Source organism: Ailuropoda melanoleuca, chromosome 14 (assembly GCF_002007445.2).
Source record: "Ailuropoda melanoleuca isolate Jingjing chromosome 14, ASM200744v2, whole genome shotgun sequence".
NCBI classification, from domain to species: Eukaryota; Metazoa; Chordata; class Mammalia; order Carnivora; family Ursidae; genus Ailuropoda; species Ailuropoda melanoleuca.
This window is the reverse complement of record NC_048231.1, coordinates 80,128,211-80,151,213: the sequence shown is the minus strand read 5'-3', so window position 1 is coordinate 80,151,213 and position 23,003 is coordinate 80,128,211. Positions and strand designations below refer to the sequence as shown.

Genomic DNA, 23,003 nt, shown 5'->3' with positions numbered 1-23,003 from the left:
ACCTGCTATTGGCCTTTTGGAAACTAATACTGATCAGTATCTAATAGATCTGAGAATGTGTTGCAAAAAATCAGAAGAAATACTTCAAAAATTAAGCAAATGATAAAACAAGGCACTTAATTCCTGGAAAGACAACACCAACATATAAAGGAAATGTAATTTCGATTCACTAGTGGCTCTGCATGAACAGTATGTGTTCTCATAGAAATACCAGTTATTGAGTAAACCTAAAATCATAACTGTTTGATGATGGGGAAAGACCTGTGTAATTGGTAGGGACACGGCAGAGGGATGAAAGAGCTGTATTTCATTTCATGCAAAGCTAGAAGTCATTAGATAGTGGATAAAATGGATAAAGAAGTCACTGAAATACAGCGTGACCTACAAACATACTTGCATATTTATTTGGAGACAAACTTCCCAAGGGAAAGAGGAGGATTGAATATGCGATTGAATACGATGGAAGTATTACAAATGAACCTGGAGATTCTTAGGAGGAATGGAGGAAGGACGTGGAGGTGTGTCAGGTGCATGGCTCTGTGTGGGGCTGTGTGTATTTACTATGAGGAGTGGCAAAACCGCGCTTACCCTGACTGGAGTAGGAAAGAGCAATAAGCTAAACGGGGCCAAACATTGGCACAAAGCATGCTATCCACAGGGGCTTTCTACTCTGCCCCTTTTTACCTGTTCACTTTTAAGTACATACACACAAATGTATCTACTTTGCAACCACAACAAATTAGCAACAACAATTGAGGTTCCATCCAAATGAGATTTTATGAAATCAGAAAGGATGGTAGTAGCCACAAGCTAATGGACTAACAGCTGCAAGATATGTCCACTGACAGCCTGACAAAGAAGATGATCCCGGGACACCTGGGTGGCTCAGTCAGTTAAGTGTCTGCCTTTGGCTCAGGTCATGATCCCGCGGTCTTGGGATCAAGTCCCACATTGGGCTCCTTGCTCAGCAGGGAGCCTGCTTCTCCCTCTGCCTGCTGCTCCCCCTGCTTGTGCTCTCTCTCTCTCTGACAAATAAATAAAATCTTAAAAAAAGAAAATGACCCCAAAACACAGGAAGCAGATGCTGGAAATTGAGCAGTACAGCAGGCTGAGGCCATTTCGTTTGGAGACTTGTACATCTAGGCTAACGCTAGTGTTGGATAGTGTAAGACCTTCATGATCATGAAGAAGCTTAAGCTTAGCATATACCAAGATGAAATGTCTTTGTTTTTAATTCCTTATATAGGTGTATTTTCAGTTTGATGACATTGCCCATGAAATAGCATTTTAAAAAGGCATTTGAGGATATTCTGCTCAAAATAACCAGTACCCCCCAAAATACTTTGTTTTTGTTTAAAATCAGGGTAAAATCCTTTGGAATATTTAGCTATCCAAAATGTCCCTTTACCTGCAAGCTTTTCTTCGGAGGAGGAGTGTGCCTTGCAGGGATGAAGAAAATGAGGTGAGGAAGGGAAGAAGGAGGGGACAACCACAGGTAAGTTCTAGCTGGGAAGAGGGGTGGTGGCATCACTTAGCGGCATTTTTCAGGGGTTGAAAGTAGATGGCTCACGAGATGCCCTTCAACAGATGACTGGATTAGGAAGCTGTGGTCCATATATACAATGGAATATTACTCAGCTATCAGAAAGAACGAATTCTCAACATTTGCTGCAACATGGACGGCACTGGAGGAGATAATGCTAAGTGAAATAAGTCAAGCAGAGAAAGACAATTATCATATGGTTTCTCTCATCTATGGAACATAAGAACTAGGATGATCGGTAGGGGAAGAAAGGGATAAAGAAAGGGGGGGTAATCAGAAGGGGGAATGAAACATGAGAGACTATGGACTATGAGAAACAAACTGAGGGCCCCAGAGGGGAGGGGGGTGGGGGAATGGGATAGACTGGTGATGGGTAGTAAGGAGGGCACGTATTGCATGGTGCACCTAATGAATCATCGAACTTTACATCGGAAACCGGGGATGTACTGTATGGTGACTCACATAATAAAGAATCATTAAAAAAAAAAAAGATGGCTCAGATTGTGAATTTCTAAGGGAGATGCTTCCAGCTGTTGACAACCGCATAAGGAGATGTGGGGGAGCCTAAGGGCAGGGAAGACCCAGGACGACTGTTCTGGAATCTCAGGTTCCCTATCCTAAGCTTTGGATCCGCCGAGGACCTGTGCCAGTGGGAAGAGGGCAGAGCACAGGGGATGTGGAGAGTCCAAAGATGATACTAGGGGCCAGAACTCCAAAGGCTCAGACGAAGGTGGTGGCCGTGGCGGCAGCCCTGCTGCTAGCCCAAAACTCCAGACACTCCCCTGATGCGGAGCAGCAACCTCGGGGGCGGGGGGGGGGGCTAGTCTGCTAGGGCTTTGCTGCTGATAGAACTGGTTGGGGTCAGAGTTAGGGAGAGCTGATGACACTCAGGATATTGTCAGAAGGAGCACTGCATGTCCTTCCCACGCCCATTCTTAACCACCCACAAGCCCATGAGCTGGTCGGATGGTCTGTCACACTTAGCTTCTAATGGGCCCCCCAACTTGGAGCCACTGTGCATTCCAACACAGCTTCCCAAACTAGGTCTTTTTCTTCGAAATGAAAATACCAATTCACAAACAAGGAACACTGTAAGAAACTGTTCATCAAATTGTATGGAGTCGAATTGTGAGAAAAGTTTCCATTATGTGACTGATAGCATATACGCCTGTAATTAACATCTTCAGTGTTTTGCTGGCATCAATCAGGAAAAATTAACAAGAATATCTCTTATTTCCAAAATAGTACAGTTCTTCAAACGAACTCAGTCTTCACGGGTAATTTTCTCTTTTCCTCCCAATCATTATGTTCTTCTCCCGCTTACACTAATAAATTGGAAGGCCTCTGTGGTGGTCTCTGTGGCCAGGTCAGGGTAGATGTGATTTCATACAGACTCAAACTCACTTTGCCAGGCGGAGTATCTCTGAGTCAGATTCTTTGCTGAAGGCTTGGTGTGAGCTAACACATCTAAGAAGTCGGCAGTGGTCACTGTATCCAGCTGGATTCCAGGTAAATTGCTGTTCTCTATATAAAAACAACAGTAACAGCACAGTAATTGACCTTATGGTGATTCGTGCTCTTGAAATGCTAATAGACTTTTTTTCAAGACAATGCATAATGCAGCATTTTCAATGGTTAATGCAGCAAAAGGCAAGACTAAAGAGAGCTGGGGAAGAAATTCTTTAATGTGCAACTCAGCGCCGAAGCCCAGATAAAAAATATGACTTAAATGTATCGTTATCAAGGTACTGTTTAAGAGTTCTATAGTGCCGCAAATGGATCCAGCCCAACATCATAGTGTGCCAGAGAAATAAAAGCCTGAGCCCTAAGGAGTGTATCATCTGCTGCAAAGTTGATCCAAAACAGAACACCAGAGAAGAGATGAGTACATGGAGGACGGTTTGACCAAAGAATGTTTGCAAGTGCAAAGAGCCACCGAGCACAGGAGCAAGGCTCCATCTGCTGGTGAAAGTTGGATTTTTAAACAAATTTCTCTCCCAGAGCACCTTCGCTGTGATCCCAACCGTACCTGACTGGTGATGTTCAAGTGCACTGAAGATCTTCCTCATAGGCCGCATGGCTGCTTCCCTGCAGACGAGCTTAATGTCTGAGCCCGAGTAGCCCTCAGTCTCCTGAAACAGCCGCAGACCAGCCGTTGGTCAGTAATCACAGTGCTGGTGATGATTACGTTCTTATAGGCAAGACCCAGTACGCAACTGATGAATCATTGGACACTACATCCAAAACTAATGATGTACTATATGTTGGCTAATTGAATTTAAATAAATTGAAAAAAGAGCCTCCGTTTAGAATCTGTATCTGTCCCCCACGAACACCACACAAAGATTCCCAGAGCTATCGTGTTTGGGGGTAGAGAGGCTGCTTATGTGTTTGGATAACCTGAGAAGCTCGGCAGTAGACAACTTCCTAATGCCATCATGCTGGAAGATGCTGGTGAAGGAACGGACCACCCATGGTAGCCTAATGGGGTCCTTGTGCCCAAATTCAGGGATGATCAAATTTGGAAGGCACTTGTGTTCTTGTGAGTAAGATCATACCTGCCTTTGAGGAACCTCAGAGAACATCGTTCAGCTGTTCATCATTCAGGTGAACAGAGAATATGTTCAAGTGTCCACTCAGAGGAGGCAGTGACACCGGTGACAGTGAGGGTAGCAGATGTGTACCCCCATTTCCATTTGTAGAAGATTTGAATCATCACTGAGGTAATCCTTTGTGGTATATCGGTTATCCGTTTTGCAGATGAAGAAAGAGGCTTAGAGAGTCAGTGGTTTCCCTGAGGCCACACAGCTAATAAGGGGCAGGACCAGGATTTGACCGTGGGTTTTGAGTCGAAACCCTCTACTATTTCCACTACATGGCACTGTTTCTCCCTGCTTGAATGTGTCGGAGGGACAAAGAACTCACGAAGACGAGGCGCATTGCTGGGGCAGCTCAGGTCTTTTCTAAGTGACTCAAGGAATATGCCCCAAAACAGCTCATGAGAGGACCCGACCCAGAAGATTCATGTGGCGGCTGCTTGGCCTGCAGGTGCTCCCTCCAGGCAGCTTACCTGGCTCAGCACGCGGTACTCCAGCTCCGTGCGCAGCTCCAGAGCCCTGTTCTTGCTCACAGGGGGCAGCCAGTGGTGGATCATGGCTTGCCTGGCCTCCCGGCTGGGGAGATCCACCAGAATCCTTTTCTCCAGGCGGCGTAACATGGCACAGTCCAGCTCCCTGAGATCACGTGGGAAATGGAGGAACTGGTTAGAGCGATCAACTCACTTCTTAAGCAGTAACTATATGTTAAGAACAATTTACCATTGTAGGAAGCAATTCTGCATTTTACCTGTTACTGTACATCTATACCTGAGTGAATAGGAAAATTACCTCATGTTGTTTGGGAGAAATACTTGGTTAAAAAAAGAAAACACATCCCCAAAATACCTCCTGTAAAGGAGATAATTTTAGGTGACTTAATTTGGGGGAAAAAATCCAACTAACAACAGCCACACGTGAGTATTCCCATTGCAGACGTACCATGAATTATTCAGTCTAAAGCTGCCGGTGAGTTATTATTCCTGACAATAACTTGGGCACGCTGGGAAGTACATTAATTCTTCCCAAATTCTCATACATTCTGGAGTGAATGACTGTCTCACACCATTGCTCTGCTGAACTCAAAAGAGCAAAAGCTCCTTCCAGGGTGCCCAACGCAAATGTGGCCCTTTGAGACCCACAAGCCTGCCCCTCCCAAAACACTGTCAGGCCGGGTTTATGCAGTTTTGCATCTGCGAGCCAATTCCCTAAAGTTCTTAATATAAAATTTCCAAACAGAAAAGTGGAATAAAACAATGGATATCCATCAACCTTCCATCTTGATTCAACAGCAGTTAATATTTCATCATATCTGCTTCATATCTATTTATCCAGCCAAATTATTTCAAAGTAAATTACATCATGAAATCTCACCCCTAAATACTTTAGCATACATTTCCCCCAATAAGGACATTTTTCTTACATAGCTTCAATACTATTATGACACTCAGCAGAATTAACACTGATTGCATAAAATGTCTGATGCTCATTCCATATTCAAATCTCTCCAGTGATCCCCAAAATATCTTTTCCAACCCAAGTCCAATCAAGAATCATGCATTACCAGTTTCGATATTCTCACCTCAAGAAACTGGAACAGCAACAGAGGGACAGGCCTAACCCACTGACAAGGAAGGAGTTGACCAAGATTAGAGCAGAAATCAATGAATTAGAGACCAGAACCACAGTAGAGCAGATCAACAGGACTAGAAGCTGGTTCTTTGAGAGAATCCATAAAATTGATAGACCACTGGCAAAACTTGTCCAAAAACAAAGAGAAAGGACTGAGATTATTAAAATAATGACTGAAAAGGGAGAGGTCACGACCAGCACCATTGAAATTGCAAGGATTATTAGAAACTTTTATCAACAGCTATATGCCAAAAAACTAAACAATCTGGAAGAGATGGAGGCCTTCCTGGAAACCTATAAACTACCAAGACTGAAACAGGAAGAAATAGATTTCTTAAATAGGCCAATTAACTATGAAGAAATTGAGTCAGTGATAAACAACCTTCCAAATAATAAAACTCCAGGCCCAGACGGTTTTCCTGGGGAATTCTACCAAACATTCAAAGAAGAAATAATACCTATTCTCCTAAAGCTATTTCAAAAAATAGAAACAGAAGGAAAGCTACCAAACTCATTCTATGAGGCTAATATTACCTTGATCCCCAAACCAGGCAAAGACCCCCTCAAAAAGGAGAATTACAGACCGATTTCTCTAATGAATATGGATGCCAAAATCCTCAACAAGATCCTTGCTAATAGAATCCAACAGTACATTAAAAGGATTATCCATCATGACCAAGTGGGATTCATACCTGGGATGCAAGCATGGTTCAACACTCGCAAATCAATCAATGTGATACATCATATCAACAAGAAAAGACTCAAGAACCATATGATCCTCTCAATTGATGCAGAAAAAGCATTTGACAAAATACAGCATCCTTTCCTGATTAAAACCCTTCAGAGTGTAGGAATAGAGGGTACATTTCTCAATCTCATAAAAGCCATCTATGAAAAGCCTACTGCAAGCATTATTCTCAATGGGGAAAAGCTGGAAGCCTTTCCCTTAAGATCAGGAACACGACAAGGATGCCCACTCTCGCCACTATTATTCAACATAGTACTAGAAGTCCTTGCAACAGCAATCAGAAGACAAAAAGGGATCAAAGGTATCCAAATCGGCAAAGAAGAAGTCAAACTGTCTCTCTTTGCAGATGACATGATACTCTATATGGAAAACCCAAAGGAATCCACTCCCAAACTATTAGAAGTTATAGAACAATTCAGTAAGGTGGCAGGATACAAAATCAATGCCCAGAAATCAGTTGCATTTCTATACACGAATAACGAGACTGAAGAAAGAGAAATTAGGGAATCCATCCCATTTACAATAACACCAAAAACCATACGTTACCTTGGAATTAACTTAACCAGAGACGTAAAGGACCTATATCCTAGAAACTATAGATCACTTTTGAAAGATATTGAGGAAGACATAAAAAGATGGAAAAATATTCCATGCTCATGGATTGGAAGAATTAACATAGTTAAAATGTCCATACTACCCAGAGCAATCTACACTTTCAATGCTATCCCGATCAAAATACCGAGGACATTTTTCAAAGAACTGGAACAAATAGTCCTTAAATTTGTATGGAACCAGAAAAGGCCCCGAATCTCCAAGGAACTGTTGAAAAGGAAAAACAAAGCTGGGGGCATCACAATGCCGGATTTCGAGCTGTACTACAAAGCTGTGATCACAAAGACAGCATGGTACTGGCACAAAAACAGACACATCGACCAATGGAACAGAATAGAGAACCCAGAAATGGACCCTCGGCTCTTTGGGCAACTAATCTTTGATAAAGCAGGAAAAAACATCCGGTGGAAAAAAGACAGTCTCTTCAATAAATGGTGCTGGGAAAATTGGACAGCTACATGCAAAAGAATGAAACTTGACCACTCTCTCACACCATACACAAAAATAAACTCCAAATGGATGAAAGACCTCAATGTGAGACAGGAATCCATCAAAATTCTAGAGGAGAACATAGGCAACAACTTCTATGACATCGGCCAGAGCAACCTTTTTCACGACACATCTCCAAAGGCAAGAGAAATAAAAGATAAAATGAACTTATGGGACTTTATCAGGATAAAGAGCTTCTGCACAGCCAAGGAAACAGTCAAAAAAACTAAGAGACAGCCCACGGAATGGGAGAATATATTTGCAAAGGACACCACAGATAAAGGACTGGTATCCAAGATCTACAAAGAACTTCTCAAACTCAATACACGAGAAACAAATAAACAAATCATAAAATGGGCAGAAGATATGAACAGACACTTTTCCAATGAAGACATACAAATGGCTAACAGACACATGAAAAAATGTTCAAAATCATTAGCCATCAGGGAAATTCAAATCAAAACCACACTGAGATACCACCTTACGCCAGTTAGAATGGCAAAGATAGACAAGGCAAGAAACAACAATTGTTGGAGAGGATGTGGAGAAAGGGGATCCCTCCTACATTGTTGGTGGGAATGCAAGTTGGTACAGCCACTCTGGAAAACAGTGTGGAGGTCCCTTAAAAAGTTAAAAATTGAACTACCCTATGACCCAGCCATTGCACTACTGGGTGTTTACCCCAAAGATACAGACGTAGTAAAGAGAAGGGCCATATGCACCCCAATGTTCATAGCTGCATTGTCCACAATAGCCAAATCATGGAAGGAGCCGAGATGCCCTTCAACAGATGACTGGATTAAGAAGCTGTGGTCCATATATACAATGGAATATTACTCAGCTATCAGAAAGAACGAATTCTCAACATTTGCTGCAACATGGACGGCACTGGAGGAGATAATGCTAAGTGAAATAAGTCAAGCAGAGAAAGACAATTATCATATGATTTCTCTCATCTATGGAACATAAGAACTAGGAGGATCGGTAGGGGAAGAAAGGGATAAAGAAAAGGGGGGTAATCAGAGGGGGGAATGAAACATGAGAGACTATGGACTGTGAGAGGCAAACTGAGGACTTCAGAGGGGAGGGGGTGGGGGAAGGGGATAGCCTGGTGATGGGTAGTAGGGAGGGCACGTATTGCATGGTGCACTGGGTGTTATACGCAACTAATGAAGCATCAAACTTTTACATCGGAATCTGGGGATGTACTGTATGGTGATTAACACAATATAATAAAATAAAATTAAAAAAAAAATCTTAAAAAAAAAAAAAGAAAAAAAAAAGAATCATGCATTACATATGGTTATATCTCTTAAATCTCTTATAATCTAGACCAGTCTCCTTGCCCTTTCTTTAGACTTTGCCTTGACCAAAATAAGACACATTCTGGACTCCCCTGATGTTTTCCTCATGGTATCATGTAACTGGTTCCTCTGTGCCCTGCCCTCCAAGATGGAACATAGATCTAAAAGCTTAATTAGAATCAGGGTAATGATTTTTGGCAAGTATATTTCATAGATGATTTTATGTTTTCATATTCATTACATTGGGATCCACATGTTGGTGTGTCCCACTATTAGTGATGTGGTGTTTAATTACTGGGATCATCTGATGACCACAGACCACTCCATTGTAAAGTAAACATCTCTTTGCAAGTAGTAAGTATTCTATGTGCATTACTTTGGCACTGTGTAAATACTCCTTTTCCCATCCCCTTTCAACTAGTGGTTTTAGCATCTGTTAATGATCTTTGAATTGGTTATTGCATAAGAGTGGTACAAAATAGTGATTAAATTTTTTTTTTTCCAAATGTATTATTTGGCACTATTCGGTAAAGTAGAGCTTTCCCTCATTAAGGGGGCTCTTTGATTACCCTGTATTACCATCCCTATTAATAGATGATTTTGAGTGTGAGTTTGTGAACTGTTTATATGTTAAAATTTCAGGTTCCTAGAATGGAGGGAAACATCTCTTTGATTTTCTAGTGTAGAAATGAGGCAATGCTTGTGTGTTGGTCTGGCCGAACCATTAATAAAGAGTAACAAGGAAAGCATCATCACCAGATATTTCTCATTCATAAAGACACAGAATTTCCAGCGCATCTTCCTGTTCTTCTTCCTCATTCTGAATCTCTGTCCTGATATTCCCTTTTACATTGAAAAATGAAAACATCCTTTCGGAGAACATATGTGAATCCTAACTTGGGGTGACTAGATTTCTTTAAAGATTCTGTCTTGTCTTTACCTGTTGTTCCTCCAGTCCTGAGCTGAGACTCCATAGTCTTGAGAGTGCTTCGCCAGCAATAACAACAACCTATTGCTTTTTTGCATTTGCTTTGTACTCTATCGGTCTTGCCCTGTTGAAATTTCATTTCATGTCAGAGACTCAATTCTCACAACAACCCTACAAGGTGGGTACTATTTTTTTATCCATTTTAAGGGGAGGCAACTGAGGCACAGAGGTTGAGTCGCTTGCTTGAGGTCAGAAAGCTAGAGAATGGTGGCAATGGATTTGAACCTGAACAGTGAGAGCCCAGAGCCTGTGCCTCGGGTACTGGTCTGATGCCAGCACGGTAAGTGCAAGTAGACTGCCGACTCCTATCGTGGTGAAATTTCAGGACCCCAAGAACAAAGAGGATCGTAAAAGCTTCCAGAGAGAAAAAACAGACTACAGACAAAGGATCAGTAATAAGACTTCTCATCAGCAATGCAAGACATTAAAGGAAAATAGAGTAATGCCTTCAAACTTCTGTGGAAAAGTGATTTCCAATGTAGAAGCCTATATCTTGATCAAACAACTAAGAGGACAGAATAAAGATATGTTCAACATGCAAAGCCTACAAGTCTTTATCTCCCGTGCACCCTTTATCAGGAAAGTACTGAAAGACCAAAGGGAGAGCCTAAACCAAACCAAAGGGCTCCATGGGATTCAAGAAACAGAAGGAAAAGGACATCTCCAGGATGATGGGGTGAGCTCCCACAGTCTCCTTCTCTGCTGGGTGCAGAGAATCATCAGGTCAGTTCGGTGTTGGCAAGAAGGTTCTGGCAGACATGGCTCCAAGAAGATGAAATCGATAGAATACCTGGTATGTCTGAATGAATCCAGAGTGGATTCAGACAGCAGAGAGTTGTGACTGAATGGGAGGAGATGGCGGGGAAGGAAAGGAGGGGAGGGAGGGATAATTTAATAGAGGAGAAACAATTAAACTCACATTTTAGGAATTCAGTTCAGGTCAGCAATACTGACCACTTGCCAAGTGTGTTGTTACTGCTAAGTCTTCAAAATACAGAAATTAATGAGACACACTCCCTCCTTATGAATAACTAGAGGCAATACTAGGGAGGTTTTGACCTTGGACTGCAGGAGTGTTGGTCCTGTAAACATCAAAGATAAAAATGGGACTTGAGATCCGACTAAAACCCAGGAAGGAAACAGAGACTACCCTGAAGGAAATTGCAGAGCTGGGGGCGACAAGCTGTTGCCGTATTTCTTTCAAGGCCTTGCCTTGGACCAGCTGCCCCTCCTGCAAAGACAGGGGACTGCAGAAGGAATGTTCTTTTGTAGGGGTACCTTCTCCCGGGTCTCCCCATCCCTTCTGAAGTGACTTCTTATTGAAAGGAAGACCAGATCCTCAGAATGCCTTAGGAAAATGGAGTCATGCAGGAGGTGGGAAACAATACCTCACTATAGATGTCTATATTGATCAACTAATGCCCTAAAGCAAGAGATTTACCTCAAAACTGCATGTGGGCACAAAATAAGTGCAACTCTCTGACAGCCAGGTCTGATGGATGCACTTTTAATGACATCAATAATAATATAATCATACAAGGGAGGAAACAAAGGACAAATGGAATGTACCCAGGAATTACTCTTTATGCCAATACAGTTAAATGAAAAAATTGAATGTGTGGCAACCAGAAAACACTCCCTTTAGCTCTTACACTTTGATTTTTGACTAGTTGTTCCGTTCTCATGTCTCCTTTATTTTGCTTCTCTGGTACCTTCATCACCTCGAAAAACACAAGCAACCAGCAAGAGTGACATGAGACCTGGCAGAGCCTCACAAGGCCTCAGGCCTGGGCTGCTGGGCCTGTGCTCACTGGCCTCCCAGACAGCCTCCTGGCCCTGAGACCTTGCCCCCGAGCACCCGGGGTTCTGCGCCAAACCTGAATTCAGGGCCTCTCCTCAGCCCTTTGCCTGTCTCCCCTGTTAAACCGTGTGGTTCCTGGGACATAGATAATTCCAAATTTTACAGAATTTGGAAACAGAACGTAATTCTGTTTCATTCATTCAACAGTTAAAACATTATTAAGTTCAAACTCAGCATGTCAGGAGGAAAGGAACCTTCCATTTTGTAAGCAGCCTTTGTAGTACGTCTATAACCCACATGAAGGGAGTGATCATGGCCGCCCTTGAAGAGCAGAGTAAGGAACTCACTATTCTGCAGTAGAGCCTGTGAATAACGGGGAGCCAGTGAATAACGGGGAGCCAGTGAATAAAGCATTAAAGGTTACTTCGTTTCCCACAGTGAACCCCACACAAGCTGACTTTTATCTGCATTTCCCACGTGGGCCAAACTGGTCTGTTTGCTGTTCTCGGAGTCCACATTTTGCCATCCTTGTTGAGCTTCTACTCAGGCAATTTTCACTTACTTTGTCTACCAAGAGCCAGGTCATTTCACAAGTCCAGTTCAAGTGTGCTGTAGTCCATGAAGACTTTATTTTCTCTTAAATTTCTGTTCTCAGAAATGGCCTCCTCCCTGTACCATTGTATTTTACTTATTGTTTGTACCATTCACATAGTACTGGCTGTATCCCCATCTCAAGTTATTTGTGTTTATATCTCATTCATTGTCCATTAGATAGCCAGCTTCCAGAGGCCAAGGATCATGGACCATATTTCTTGAGTTCCGCATCCATCCTTCACGCAGAATACTCAGAATAAGTGCTCAATAAATACTACTTGGAGGAATGAATGAACTTTTGGTGCAGGGCTATTGGCTTCATGTAAAATGGTCTGCTTCCTTAAAGCCCAGCATTCATTTATGAAGGTTTATCTGCTTTGTTGAAAATTAGCATTGTATAGTCATTAGTTTTAATTAATAGAGAAAATCAGCATCATCTCGGGCAATGGGAATAAAACTTTCTATTTTCATCTTTAGTGAAAATAATGGAAACAATGATTTTAGGGGATGATTCATCAAACTCACTTGGCTGGGCAATGCTTTTGAAGATGAATTGAAAGATGTAGTCTCGAGGCGCCCGGGTGGCTCAGTCGGTTAAGTGTCTGCCTTCGGCTCAGGTCATGATCCCAGGGTCCTGGGATCCAGCCCCACATCAAGCCCCACATTGGGCTCCCTGATCAGCAGGGGGTCCTGCTGCTCCCTCTCCCTCTGCCCCTCCCCTTGCTCATGCATGCTCTCCCTCTTTCTCCCAAATAAATAAGTAAAATCTTGGAAGGAAGGGAGGGAAGGAAGGAGAGAAAGGAAAGAAAGAAAGATGTAGTCTTCATGTGGACTCTCCAGCCTCTCCTCTCCAGAGACTCCTCATTCCGAGGAGTGAATTTACAAGCCCCAGACAAGAGGATCCAGTAGGAAAGTCTGGAGCAATCGGTTCAGTTTATGCCCTACTGATATTTGGGTTAAGAGCATCATTTCTTTATAATAAAGAGTAAAAATTATTTCTAATTACTATAATACCCACAACGAAGATATAGTCCCATTACTCCTGCCAGCAAATATATTATCAATAATTGATTTGTAAAAAATGGGAAGATTGTTTGCAGCAAAGTGAAGACCTCTAGATATCCAGAAATCTCTTGTTATAAAGCCCCTTTAAAAACGATGAATTATAGGAAACACTTTTTGAATACACAGTAAATGAGCCCACAAGGAAGCAGGGCCAAAATTCTTGAGGACTAAAACTGAAGAGGAAGCTGAAAACCCACACTGAGCATTGGAAGTTGAAGCTGTGGCTGACTTGGGGTGTTTGCCCCTTAGGTACAAAAGGTTTGGATCTGCAAGTGTACATGTGGAATGGCATAGAAGGCCTTGGGCACATTCAAGATGGGAGGTGGAATCAAAGCCCATTACATAAAACAACCAGAGGGCACATACTCTATGAAAGGGTGGGTCAGAAAAATATGCCCACTGCCAAGGAAGGAACAGGAAATCTGTCTGTCTTGCACTTTAGGGTCTTCCTTTGTGATTCAGAACTACAGACCTACCCTCGTTGGCATGATCAGAGAAACCTTAAGCTGAGAATTAGCTTAAAGTGGTCTAAAGCTTGACACAGTCAAATAGAAATTTTCTCTGGAAGGGCACATGCAAGACTCACAGACAGAGTCCCTTTCATTAAATGTAAGCTCACCATCTAAAATTACAAGACCTGTAACAAACCACCATGTAATGAGAGCAGGAGAAACTTAACAGAATTAGACTCCACTGGTCTGGAGCACAAAATGATTGTGTTTAAGATGTATAAAAGATAAAAGGGGATCAAAGAGAAGAGAAGAGGCCTTTACTTCTGGCCGAGATGGAATAGCCCATCCTCTTAGAATCAAAAATCCCTAGACATAATGCAACAAACAAATGCCGGGAAACACTGAAGGGTGAAAGAAGGAGGAGGACAGACTAGGCACCTCGGGACTTGAGGGATGACGTGGCAGTGGCTTCTCTGGGTTTTCTTTTTGCCTCTCATATATCCCCAGTGGGGCACTGGAGACCCCTAGGCCCCCAAACTGCTAACATGCACAGGCAAAAGCCCATTCTCTTTATACAAAGGACTATGAAAACCTTTTGATAATCCCTGCTCTACTCCAGCCAAACACTGAAGAAAAAAATCTGCTTCCCACCTGTGAATATCTGCGGGGCTGGGCTGGGAGCTGAGTCGTGGTGGGAGGAGCATGATCCACCAGGCTGATGCCACCTTAAAACCCTCAAGAAAAAGAAAAAAATCAAATAAATTGTGGCCTACCCATAAGTGGAATTCTATATGGAATTGGGTAGATTTTCAAACTTGTCCATAATATATGAAGTGAAAGAACAAAAAATGCAGGCCATACAAGAAAATAATTTGCATCCATAGGATGATCACATTTTATATCGTGTGTGTGTGTGTGTGTGTGTGTGTGTGTGTGTATACACCGCACACACAAGAATCTGGGAAGATTTCTATTTACCAGGGTGCAGTTACAGGGGACCATTCACTTTCAAGCAGTACCGAAGTATATACTATATTTTTAATGAGTATGTGTGTATTACTTTTCTACATAGTCGAAACAGTAAAACTATTTCTTCTTTGGGGAAAAAAAATTACCATGGAAAGCTACACAGGCAACAAATGATGATAACTACACCATTTTCTCCAGAAGGTATATACAAAGAGGCTAACCCCTGTGTCACAGCAGTAAAATTATGAGTACTTTTTTCTAGCTCTCAAATTTCCCATAAAACAGATATACCGATTTCATAATTTGTAAAATTTGGTTTTAAAAATTATAGCTCACATGTCAACCTGCACCATTAAGAAAAAAAAAAATGCCACAGGAGGTTGAAAAGAGGTTGAAAGAGGTTCTGTCTGGTGGAACAAAGCCAACAGTAAGATGTGAACAGGACAAGGGCAAGGTTACCACTAGCAACCTCCCGTTTAGCCAGTCCTGTGCCCTCCCCACTGCACCTACCCAGTCTTGCACTACACCTTTCTTTCCTGGTTGTGTTGGAATCACCCAACAACCTCACGTGGAAGATCACGGACTTGATATAGTTGCATGGGATAGTGATGTTACGTATGGGCAGAAGCAATTTCAAGCAAAACAGTTTGACCACTGGTAGTCACAAAGATACAGTGAACAATAAAAAGCCTACAAGCATGACTGAATGCAATTGCAGGGAAAAAGATGCAGTCATCAGATCAGAGTGAGTTCACGCAAACCACTGTTTCCCAAAGCATTCTCAAATGGAACGTCGGTCTTGTGAAATGCTCCTTGAGGAAAGGATTCTGGGGTCAAATAAGTATGGAAAATACCGCTTTCTCATCACTTTCTCATAGCTTCTCTTGGAGAGTCACAACGCACAATAACATCCTAAAGGCACTGAGAAGTCCTGTCATGGAGGGAAACCAGTTGAACTGTCTTTAATTCAGTATCTCTTAAATTGATTAGATCACTAGATTCTATCCTTTGGATAACGCTTATTGACCTATGGCAGACCACTCTCAGAGAAATGTTGATCTGGAGGGTGATGATAGCCAAGGCCTGAGGCTTTCCCCTGGAGCCCGCGAAATGCATGGAGAGATTGTAGAAAGAACAGGGGTTATGTGTGCTCTCTTCAATCCCATGCACACACTTTTATAGAAATATCACACCAGAGAGGAGACAGCTCATATAGGAAGAAGTCACTTTACATAGGTAAATTCTTGCACGTTCCCAGTGCAATAATCTCCTGGATCTTATTCTTTCTTCTGAATATTAGGATCGGGGTTTGTTTGTTTTTAATCCAAGGTTTGGTCATACTCAGTGTTTGATTTTTAAGGATAGTGAACTTTCTAGCCCTTCTGCAGTAGTAAATAAGAGGTGAGTTTCATCATGCTTCACACATAAAATTTTCACACCGTATTTGTAAAACATCTAAAGATGGCATTTGCCTTAATGGCCCTGGTCAGTATTTTCTTTCCCTCTAGACTCTTAGGCCTGAGTTTGTGCACACTTAACAATTGAAGTGGGTCAAATTAGCCATAATTGTGCTCACTAAACATTTCTTACATGGCTGTTATTTTAATGATAATATTACAAATGCAACATTTGTTATTCTCCTCATTGCTTATTTACACGTCAAATGACACAGCCACACTGTTATTTCTTGCTTCCTTCTGGTCCTCTCTGGGATGCTATAGCTGAGGAACGGTGCTCCTTGGAGGAGAGGCTGCACACCATCTCACCGCTGAGAAGGGAGAAATGACCAACCCTCTAAGAAAGAACGGACTGCCCTGCCCAGGGAAAATGGTAAGTTAACAAGTAGTAAATGAGAGCCTTGTGCCCTGAAAGATGCTATAAGTGAGAACTAACACTAACCAACCATGAAGAATCTCTTTGGGGATTTTAAGATTGGGTTTTTATATAGTTTGATATGATTTAGTTATTTCCGGCAGAAGGACAGTCTGCTGTAATCAGATAATTTTGCTCCCTCATGTAAGGCCCCGAAGCCAAGATAAAGGTCTGTCCCAGTAGCCTTGAGAAGAATGCGGTATTTCCTCATACATGGACTTGGGCAGTATGTAGCAAGGGGCTTAAAAACCGTGCATGTCCTTTTATACAGTAATCCTACTTCCGGAAATTTGTCCTAAAGCAAAACACCAAATTTTGGTCACAGATTTTTATTCAAGGAGGTTCATTTCAGTGTGTTTATGATAGAGAAGAGTTGGGGGCATCATATATGTTCAACAGGAAAGGAATGATTAACTAAATTGTGGTATATTCACATTTGGGAATTTTGGACAGCCATTACAAAATCCAATTTTCAAGGATTATTTAATGACTTTGGAAATGTTCTCACTATAATGTTAAGTAATGAAAGCAGGACACTAGTGGGAATACAAAATGTACAACCTCTAGAGAGGGAAATTTGGCAATCTCTACTATAATTTCATGCACATTAACCGTTTGACCCAGCCATTCTATTTCCAGGAACCTCTCCCAAAGATACACTGGCAAATACACAAAGTGATAGATGTGCACCATTGTTCATTGCAACATTATTCACAATAGTAAGAGTAGGGATAACCCAAATGCCCATCATCAGGTGATTGGGATAGATTATCGTATGCACAAAATGGAACATACACAGCTGTAAAGGGAGTAAGAACTTTCTGCTCAGAATATTTTGTTAAGTTAAAAATCAAGATACAGAACAATTTATATAATATGCCACCTTTTGTGTAAGTTAACCAAACTCAATTATTTTCTGGAGTTAAAAAAAAACAAAACCTTGAGAGTTCATCTGTGGGGCATGTGTAGTTTGTCTCTATACAATGTCTGTCACTTCTGTTCAGTGAGTCTCAACTGGGGATGATTTTACCCCCCAGGGAACACTGGGCAATGTCTGAAAGCAAGTTTTGGTTGTTACAATGGGGGTTGTGCTCTTGGTATCCAGTGAGGAAAGGCCAGGGACGCTACTTGGCATCATGCAATGCACAGGACAGTCCCCACAAAGCATTATCTGGCCCAAAATGTCAGCAGTGCTGAGGTTAAGAAATCCTGAATTAGCACATCCATCTCAGGCCAGGTGTGTACCATCTTGCTCGTCAAAAGTGTTGCTGTCATGAGAGGAGTTGTCTTATTACTGAGAAACTCTGTTACATAATACAGAATATACCTACATATTAGGATTAAGTAAATACTAATTATATTAATGGTAACTAAGATTTTCACAATTAGAGAAAATGCACAACTATAAAATCAAATAATTTAACTAAAGCTCTTGTAGTTTTAAATTTGAATGGGAAATACTAGTGTGAAGTCATTATTTGCTTTTTAAAACTATGTATTTCCCTAGTTCTGCCCGATCAATAGGCCAAGAAGCGATGATAACTCAGTTAGCAAGGAGCACCCCTAACTGTGAGATTGCAATCTCTAAATACTATTTTTTCCCATCAAGGGATACAATGAGTGCAATCCAGACTATTTAGACTTATTACAGGACAGTCTCCCTGACAAGTCAATGGCAAGTGGGGAAAAAAAGGGGAGGAGGTCTGTTCTAGATTAAAGGAGACTTAAGGGAAAAACCAATAACAAAATGCAAACCTTATTTGGATAGCAGCTCAGTAAATTAACTGTAAAAAGACATCTTGGAACAATCTGGGAAATCTGAATATAAACTGGGTATTAGATGATATGGAGGAATTACTGTTAATTTTGTTGGGGGTGGTAATGGCATCGTACAGTAATGGAAGAAAATGTCCCTTTTTTAAAAGATGTATACCGAGGTATGTTTGTGAGAAGTGACTTGATGACAGGGACATGACAATCTGGGATATACTTTAAGGTAGTCCAGCAAAACGAAGCAGGGGGCAGGAAGAGATTAAATCAATCGGGCAAGGGGCACCTGGATGACTCAATCCGCTAAGCTCCTGCCTTCGGCTCAGGTCGTGATTTCAGGATCTTGGGATCAAACCCCGTGTTGGGCTCCCTGCTCAGTGGGGAGTCTGCTTCTCCTCTCCCTCTGTGCGCTCTCTCTCTCTCTCAAATTAATAAATTTAAAAATCAATCGGGCAAGATGTTAGTTACTGAAATTGGGAAATGGTGGATGCTTTTTCCTCTTCTTTAGTGTCTGTTTGGAATTTTTCATAATAAGTTTTTTTAGAGCCCAGCGTTGCTCAAGGATGGCTCAGAAAGAACATATTGGTTCCCAGGTACATTGTGATGATGCAGGCAAAGCTCAAAAGCATGTGCGTATTTGCTGCCATGATGAGGGGCAATTCTTTTGGAAAAACCTTCTAAGCTTCTTTAATATTTGATTGATTGCCTTTTTTTCTCTTCTCTGATCATTTCATTTGAGGTTTACTAAAAACTGATCACCTCAGGGCAATTGTGGTGGCACAGTAACTTCCTCCACAAAGTCCTAGGTATTCACTGGGAGTAGAAACTTCTCTGTTCCTGTAGAAAATGTGTCAGTCCCCCTGGGGGGCACAGACATTCCCACGGCCGTGCACAGACCTTTCCAGCTGACTCCCACGTCACCTGGGACAGGAGTAAAGTGTTTGTGATCAACCCTAGTTCAAACGGATGAAGCAATGGAGATTCTTTCTCTGAGGGATTTCACAATCACATTTAAATGACAGTTTTCTGCTTGGACTTCACTTTAGTATTTGTATATAAATAGATCTATCTTGAACACATAAAATACCGATCACCTTACACATTAGTGAAGTCTTATAAATTTGAGGGAAGGTGGAACCAGGGTGAAATTAGAAATCTATTTAAAATAACAGATTACACGTGAACACCATCTCTTTTCAGTGACTTCTTTAGGAGCTTAGATGACCAGCAAGAGAAACAATGGAAGAGTTTCTCTCCTCATCTTTGTGGAAACAGAAATGGTTGGGGTAGGGGTGAGGGTGGGGAGATTGTGTTACTAGTCCCAACTCTGTTGTAGATTTGCTATTGACTTTGGGTGGATTGACCTTCCTTGACCTTGTCTGTGAATGGGAAGAACAGCATTTCCTCATCTGTCTCCTGTCTTACTTGCGGCTCAAAAGAAATAATGTATGTGAAAATATTCTTGGAAGTATAAAGGGATTATAATTATTTTTTAAATATACTTTCCAACTAGATATTGTTTTTTCTTAGTCAACCTCTCTTATTTCCCAATTCCACTTCTAGAATTGTTCTTAAACCACTCTGGGATACAGTGTGAATAAAAGACTCTGAGAGTAGATTATATTTTCAATTAGAGATTATTTAGCTTCCTATTTACTATGCAACATTAAAGATTTTCCTCCTAATTTAAGAAAAAAGTTTGATTTTAATACTGTTAAAGTATAAACATATTATTTCTGGAATATTCCTTGAATCCTGCCTGAAGACTTCAGCATTTTATAATTCTCTGCCAAAGCCCTGCTTAAATATAGTAAATAATTTGACATGAAACTCAAAAGGTCCATTTTATTTTTTTTAAAGCCTTCATTTATTTGAGGGGGTGGGGGAGAGAGAACACAAGCAGGGGGAGGAACAGAGGGAGAGGGAGAAACAGTCTCCCCTCTGAGCGTGGAGCATGACGGGGGGCTCAACGTGAGGCTTGATCCCAGGACCCTGAGATCATGACCTGAGCTGAAGTCAGACACTTAACCGGCTGAGCCACCCAGGTGCCCCAAAATGTCCATTTTAAGTATTGTTAGTGGTAGGCCTGGTCTATGTTCCTTCTATTAAGGCAGGTTCTTTCATGGAACAGATAGCGAGGACTGAGGACTTGACCAGGAAAGACTTCAGATTAATCCTCCAGGGCTAGATCCAAACAATGAGCCTTTGCCGAAAATGCCCAACATAATGTCTTCAAACGTACTCAGTGGCTCATGAAAATGTATTCAAGGGGCACCTGGGTAGCTCAGTTGGTTAAGCTAGATGCTATTTCAGCTCAGGTCATGATCTCCGGGTTGTGGGACTGAGCTCCACATAGGGCTCTGTACTCAGCGGGGAGTCTGCTTGAGATTCTCTCTTCCCATCTCTCCCTGCTCCACGCACACATGCACGCTGTCTCAAATAAATAAATCTTTTAAAAAAATATAATGTACTAAGCTCTCTTACCATGGCAGGTTAGAGGCTGCCAAGACAAACACGAGATCTTCTGAGTGAGCCAGCCCATCCATCTGCACCAGCAACTCTGTCTTCATCCGAAGGCTTCCTTCATGTTCTCCCCTACAGAGAGACACACAGGTGAGATTCTCCCCAGACATGGAGCCTTTGCTTCCAGGACAAGAGTGGCACTCTCATCAATGACTCGGTGCCGGTAGAACAGGTGACCTGCCTCATTCTAAGGAGCCACTCGTACTAGACTTGGAGGAAACAAGCAGTTTGGTACTATTTTCACGTAGAGGGTGATAGGAAGGAAGTAAATGAATATAATGACGATTGGAAAGAAAACCAAAGGCTGGCAGTGAACTAGAGAACAGCTGAGAGGTAGACAGTAGCCCTGATGGACTTAATGCAGCCCAGCGGTTCTACCTGCAGTACTATTTGCCCTTGGAACAAATGGTGTAATTGAGAAGGATCCTTTCATTTCTGTAGCAGGCACCAAAGTACTTTTATACACAGTATTTCTTTTAGTATAATTTGCGGATATAATCCATTAAAGAGAGATGAGCTACTACAATGAATCTGTTTCCATCTCTCCTAATAAGACGACATGGAAAGTATGCTTTCCTCACACAGCAGATTGGGGCTGCCTTCTGTGCAAATTCACCCTCTGAGCCCCATCTCCACCATGGCCAAAGACCCTCCCAAAAAGAAGGAGCTCAATACAGGACCTAACGATCTAAACTGGCTCTAAATACTGACTACATTCAGCAGCCTCTCGTTCCTCTTCACTTGTACAGATTGAGGTAAAAGGACAAAAAAAGTGCATCTCTTAGACAACACGACGTTCAGCCTCTCATCTCTGCGAGTGCACGGTGGCCGCATAGATTAGGTGTGTGTGTTTTTAAGAACTGTGCCACTCACTCTCGAACTACCTTTTCCTAAGAGAAAGGACAGTCTCTTACAGTAGAGTTATATATTTATTTATTCATATATATATATATATATATATATTTGTTTATATATTTATATATTATTTATATATTTATTTAGCATTTACTCTTAAGTATTCTTTTAACATCATATGACCCAAGAAGTCTTCAGAGCACCTGCTCTTAGTCCCCAAGCCTTTGAAGACTCTAGTTTAGGGTCCAAGTTCCAGACAAAGAAGCTGACGTTCAGTGCAAAACCTGGAGCACACAAGGATAGTTGATGAAGTTCCTAAATTAGCACGTTCAAAGCTGTGGGGAACCCTGGGAATGGAGATCGACAAAGTGAACGAAGAACAAGTGCACAGGTCACTACGGTAAGGCAGGCCAGGTGGGCTGGGTCTTTGCAGAGGGAATGACCACTAGCGTGGTCTGCCTGGTGGGTGCCCAGCTGGGTGCCTGTGCACCGGTCTGCTCCCATCAGGTCCTGAATAGAGAGACAGGGTGTCCCAGCCTGGGGCTGACTAGCACCCATTAAGCCATGGCAATTGTCCCATTTAAATCAATGCCATCAATGCTGGGCCTCTTGGGTGCATCTTAATGGTTGCTTTGCTGTTAGGAAAATGATTTTCAATAAGTAAAATTTCATAAATTATATTGTAGTTATACATCCAAGAAGCTAAATATTTGCCTTTTATTACTATTAGTTCTGCCTTGATAATGGACCATTAGAGGCCATTAATAAATGCAGCTGGGTTGCAATTTCCCAGAGACCTGTTTTTCGAAGCCAGGTTTAGTAAAAAGTTTCAAAGAAGAATACTCTGGCAAAGACAGAAAGACTTTTTTAAAGCACACACACACACACAAGGCTCACTGCAGTCTGAGATGTGTTCTTTTCTGCTGGGGACATTAAGTGGACACTTAATCTTTAGAGATAACATATGTGACATATTTAAAATCTGACAGGCTGAGCCACAACCTGATGTCACAGAGAAATGGTGGCTTCCCTGGGCTCACACCCCTTGTCAAGGGTTGCCTGTTGGGACTTGGCCTTTGCAGCCCCGTTCCCCACAGGCAGCCCCTCTGGCTCCAGAGGACGTGGTCACAGGCAGCTATTTTGAGCCAGCAAAACCATTATGGCAGCCTGGGATCATGGGGCTGGGTGATCT

General features: G+C 42.0%; 1 protein-coding gene across 1 annotated transcript in view; it reads right to left on the bottom strand.

The window, feature by feature from the left end:
• Positions 1–2,636: 2,636 nt before the first annotated feature.
• Positions 2,637–23,003, bottom strand: part of KATNAL2 (katanin catalytic subunit A1 like 2) — a 65,835-nt gene continuing 45,468 nt past the window's right edge. The window contains exons 13-16 of the mRNA XM_002918126.4: positions 20,918–21,028; positions 4,614–4,776; positions 3,573–3,675; positions 2,637–3,067 (exon numbers count right to left, since the gene is read on the bottom strand). Of these exons, the coding sequence (XP_002918172.2) occupies positions 2,928–3,067; positions 3,573–3,675; positions 4,614–4,776; positions 20,918–21,028 (517 nt within the window). The 3' untranslated portion in view covers positions 2,637–2,927. The remainder of the gene's footprint in view (positions 3,068–3,572; positions 3,676–4,613; positions 4,777–20,917; positions 21,029–23,003) is intronic.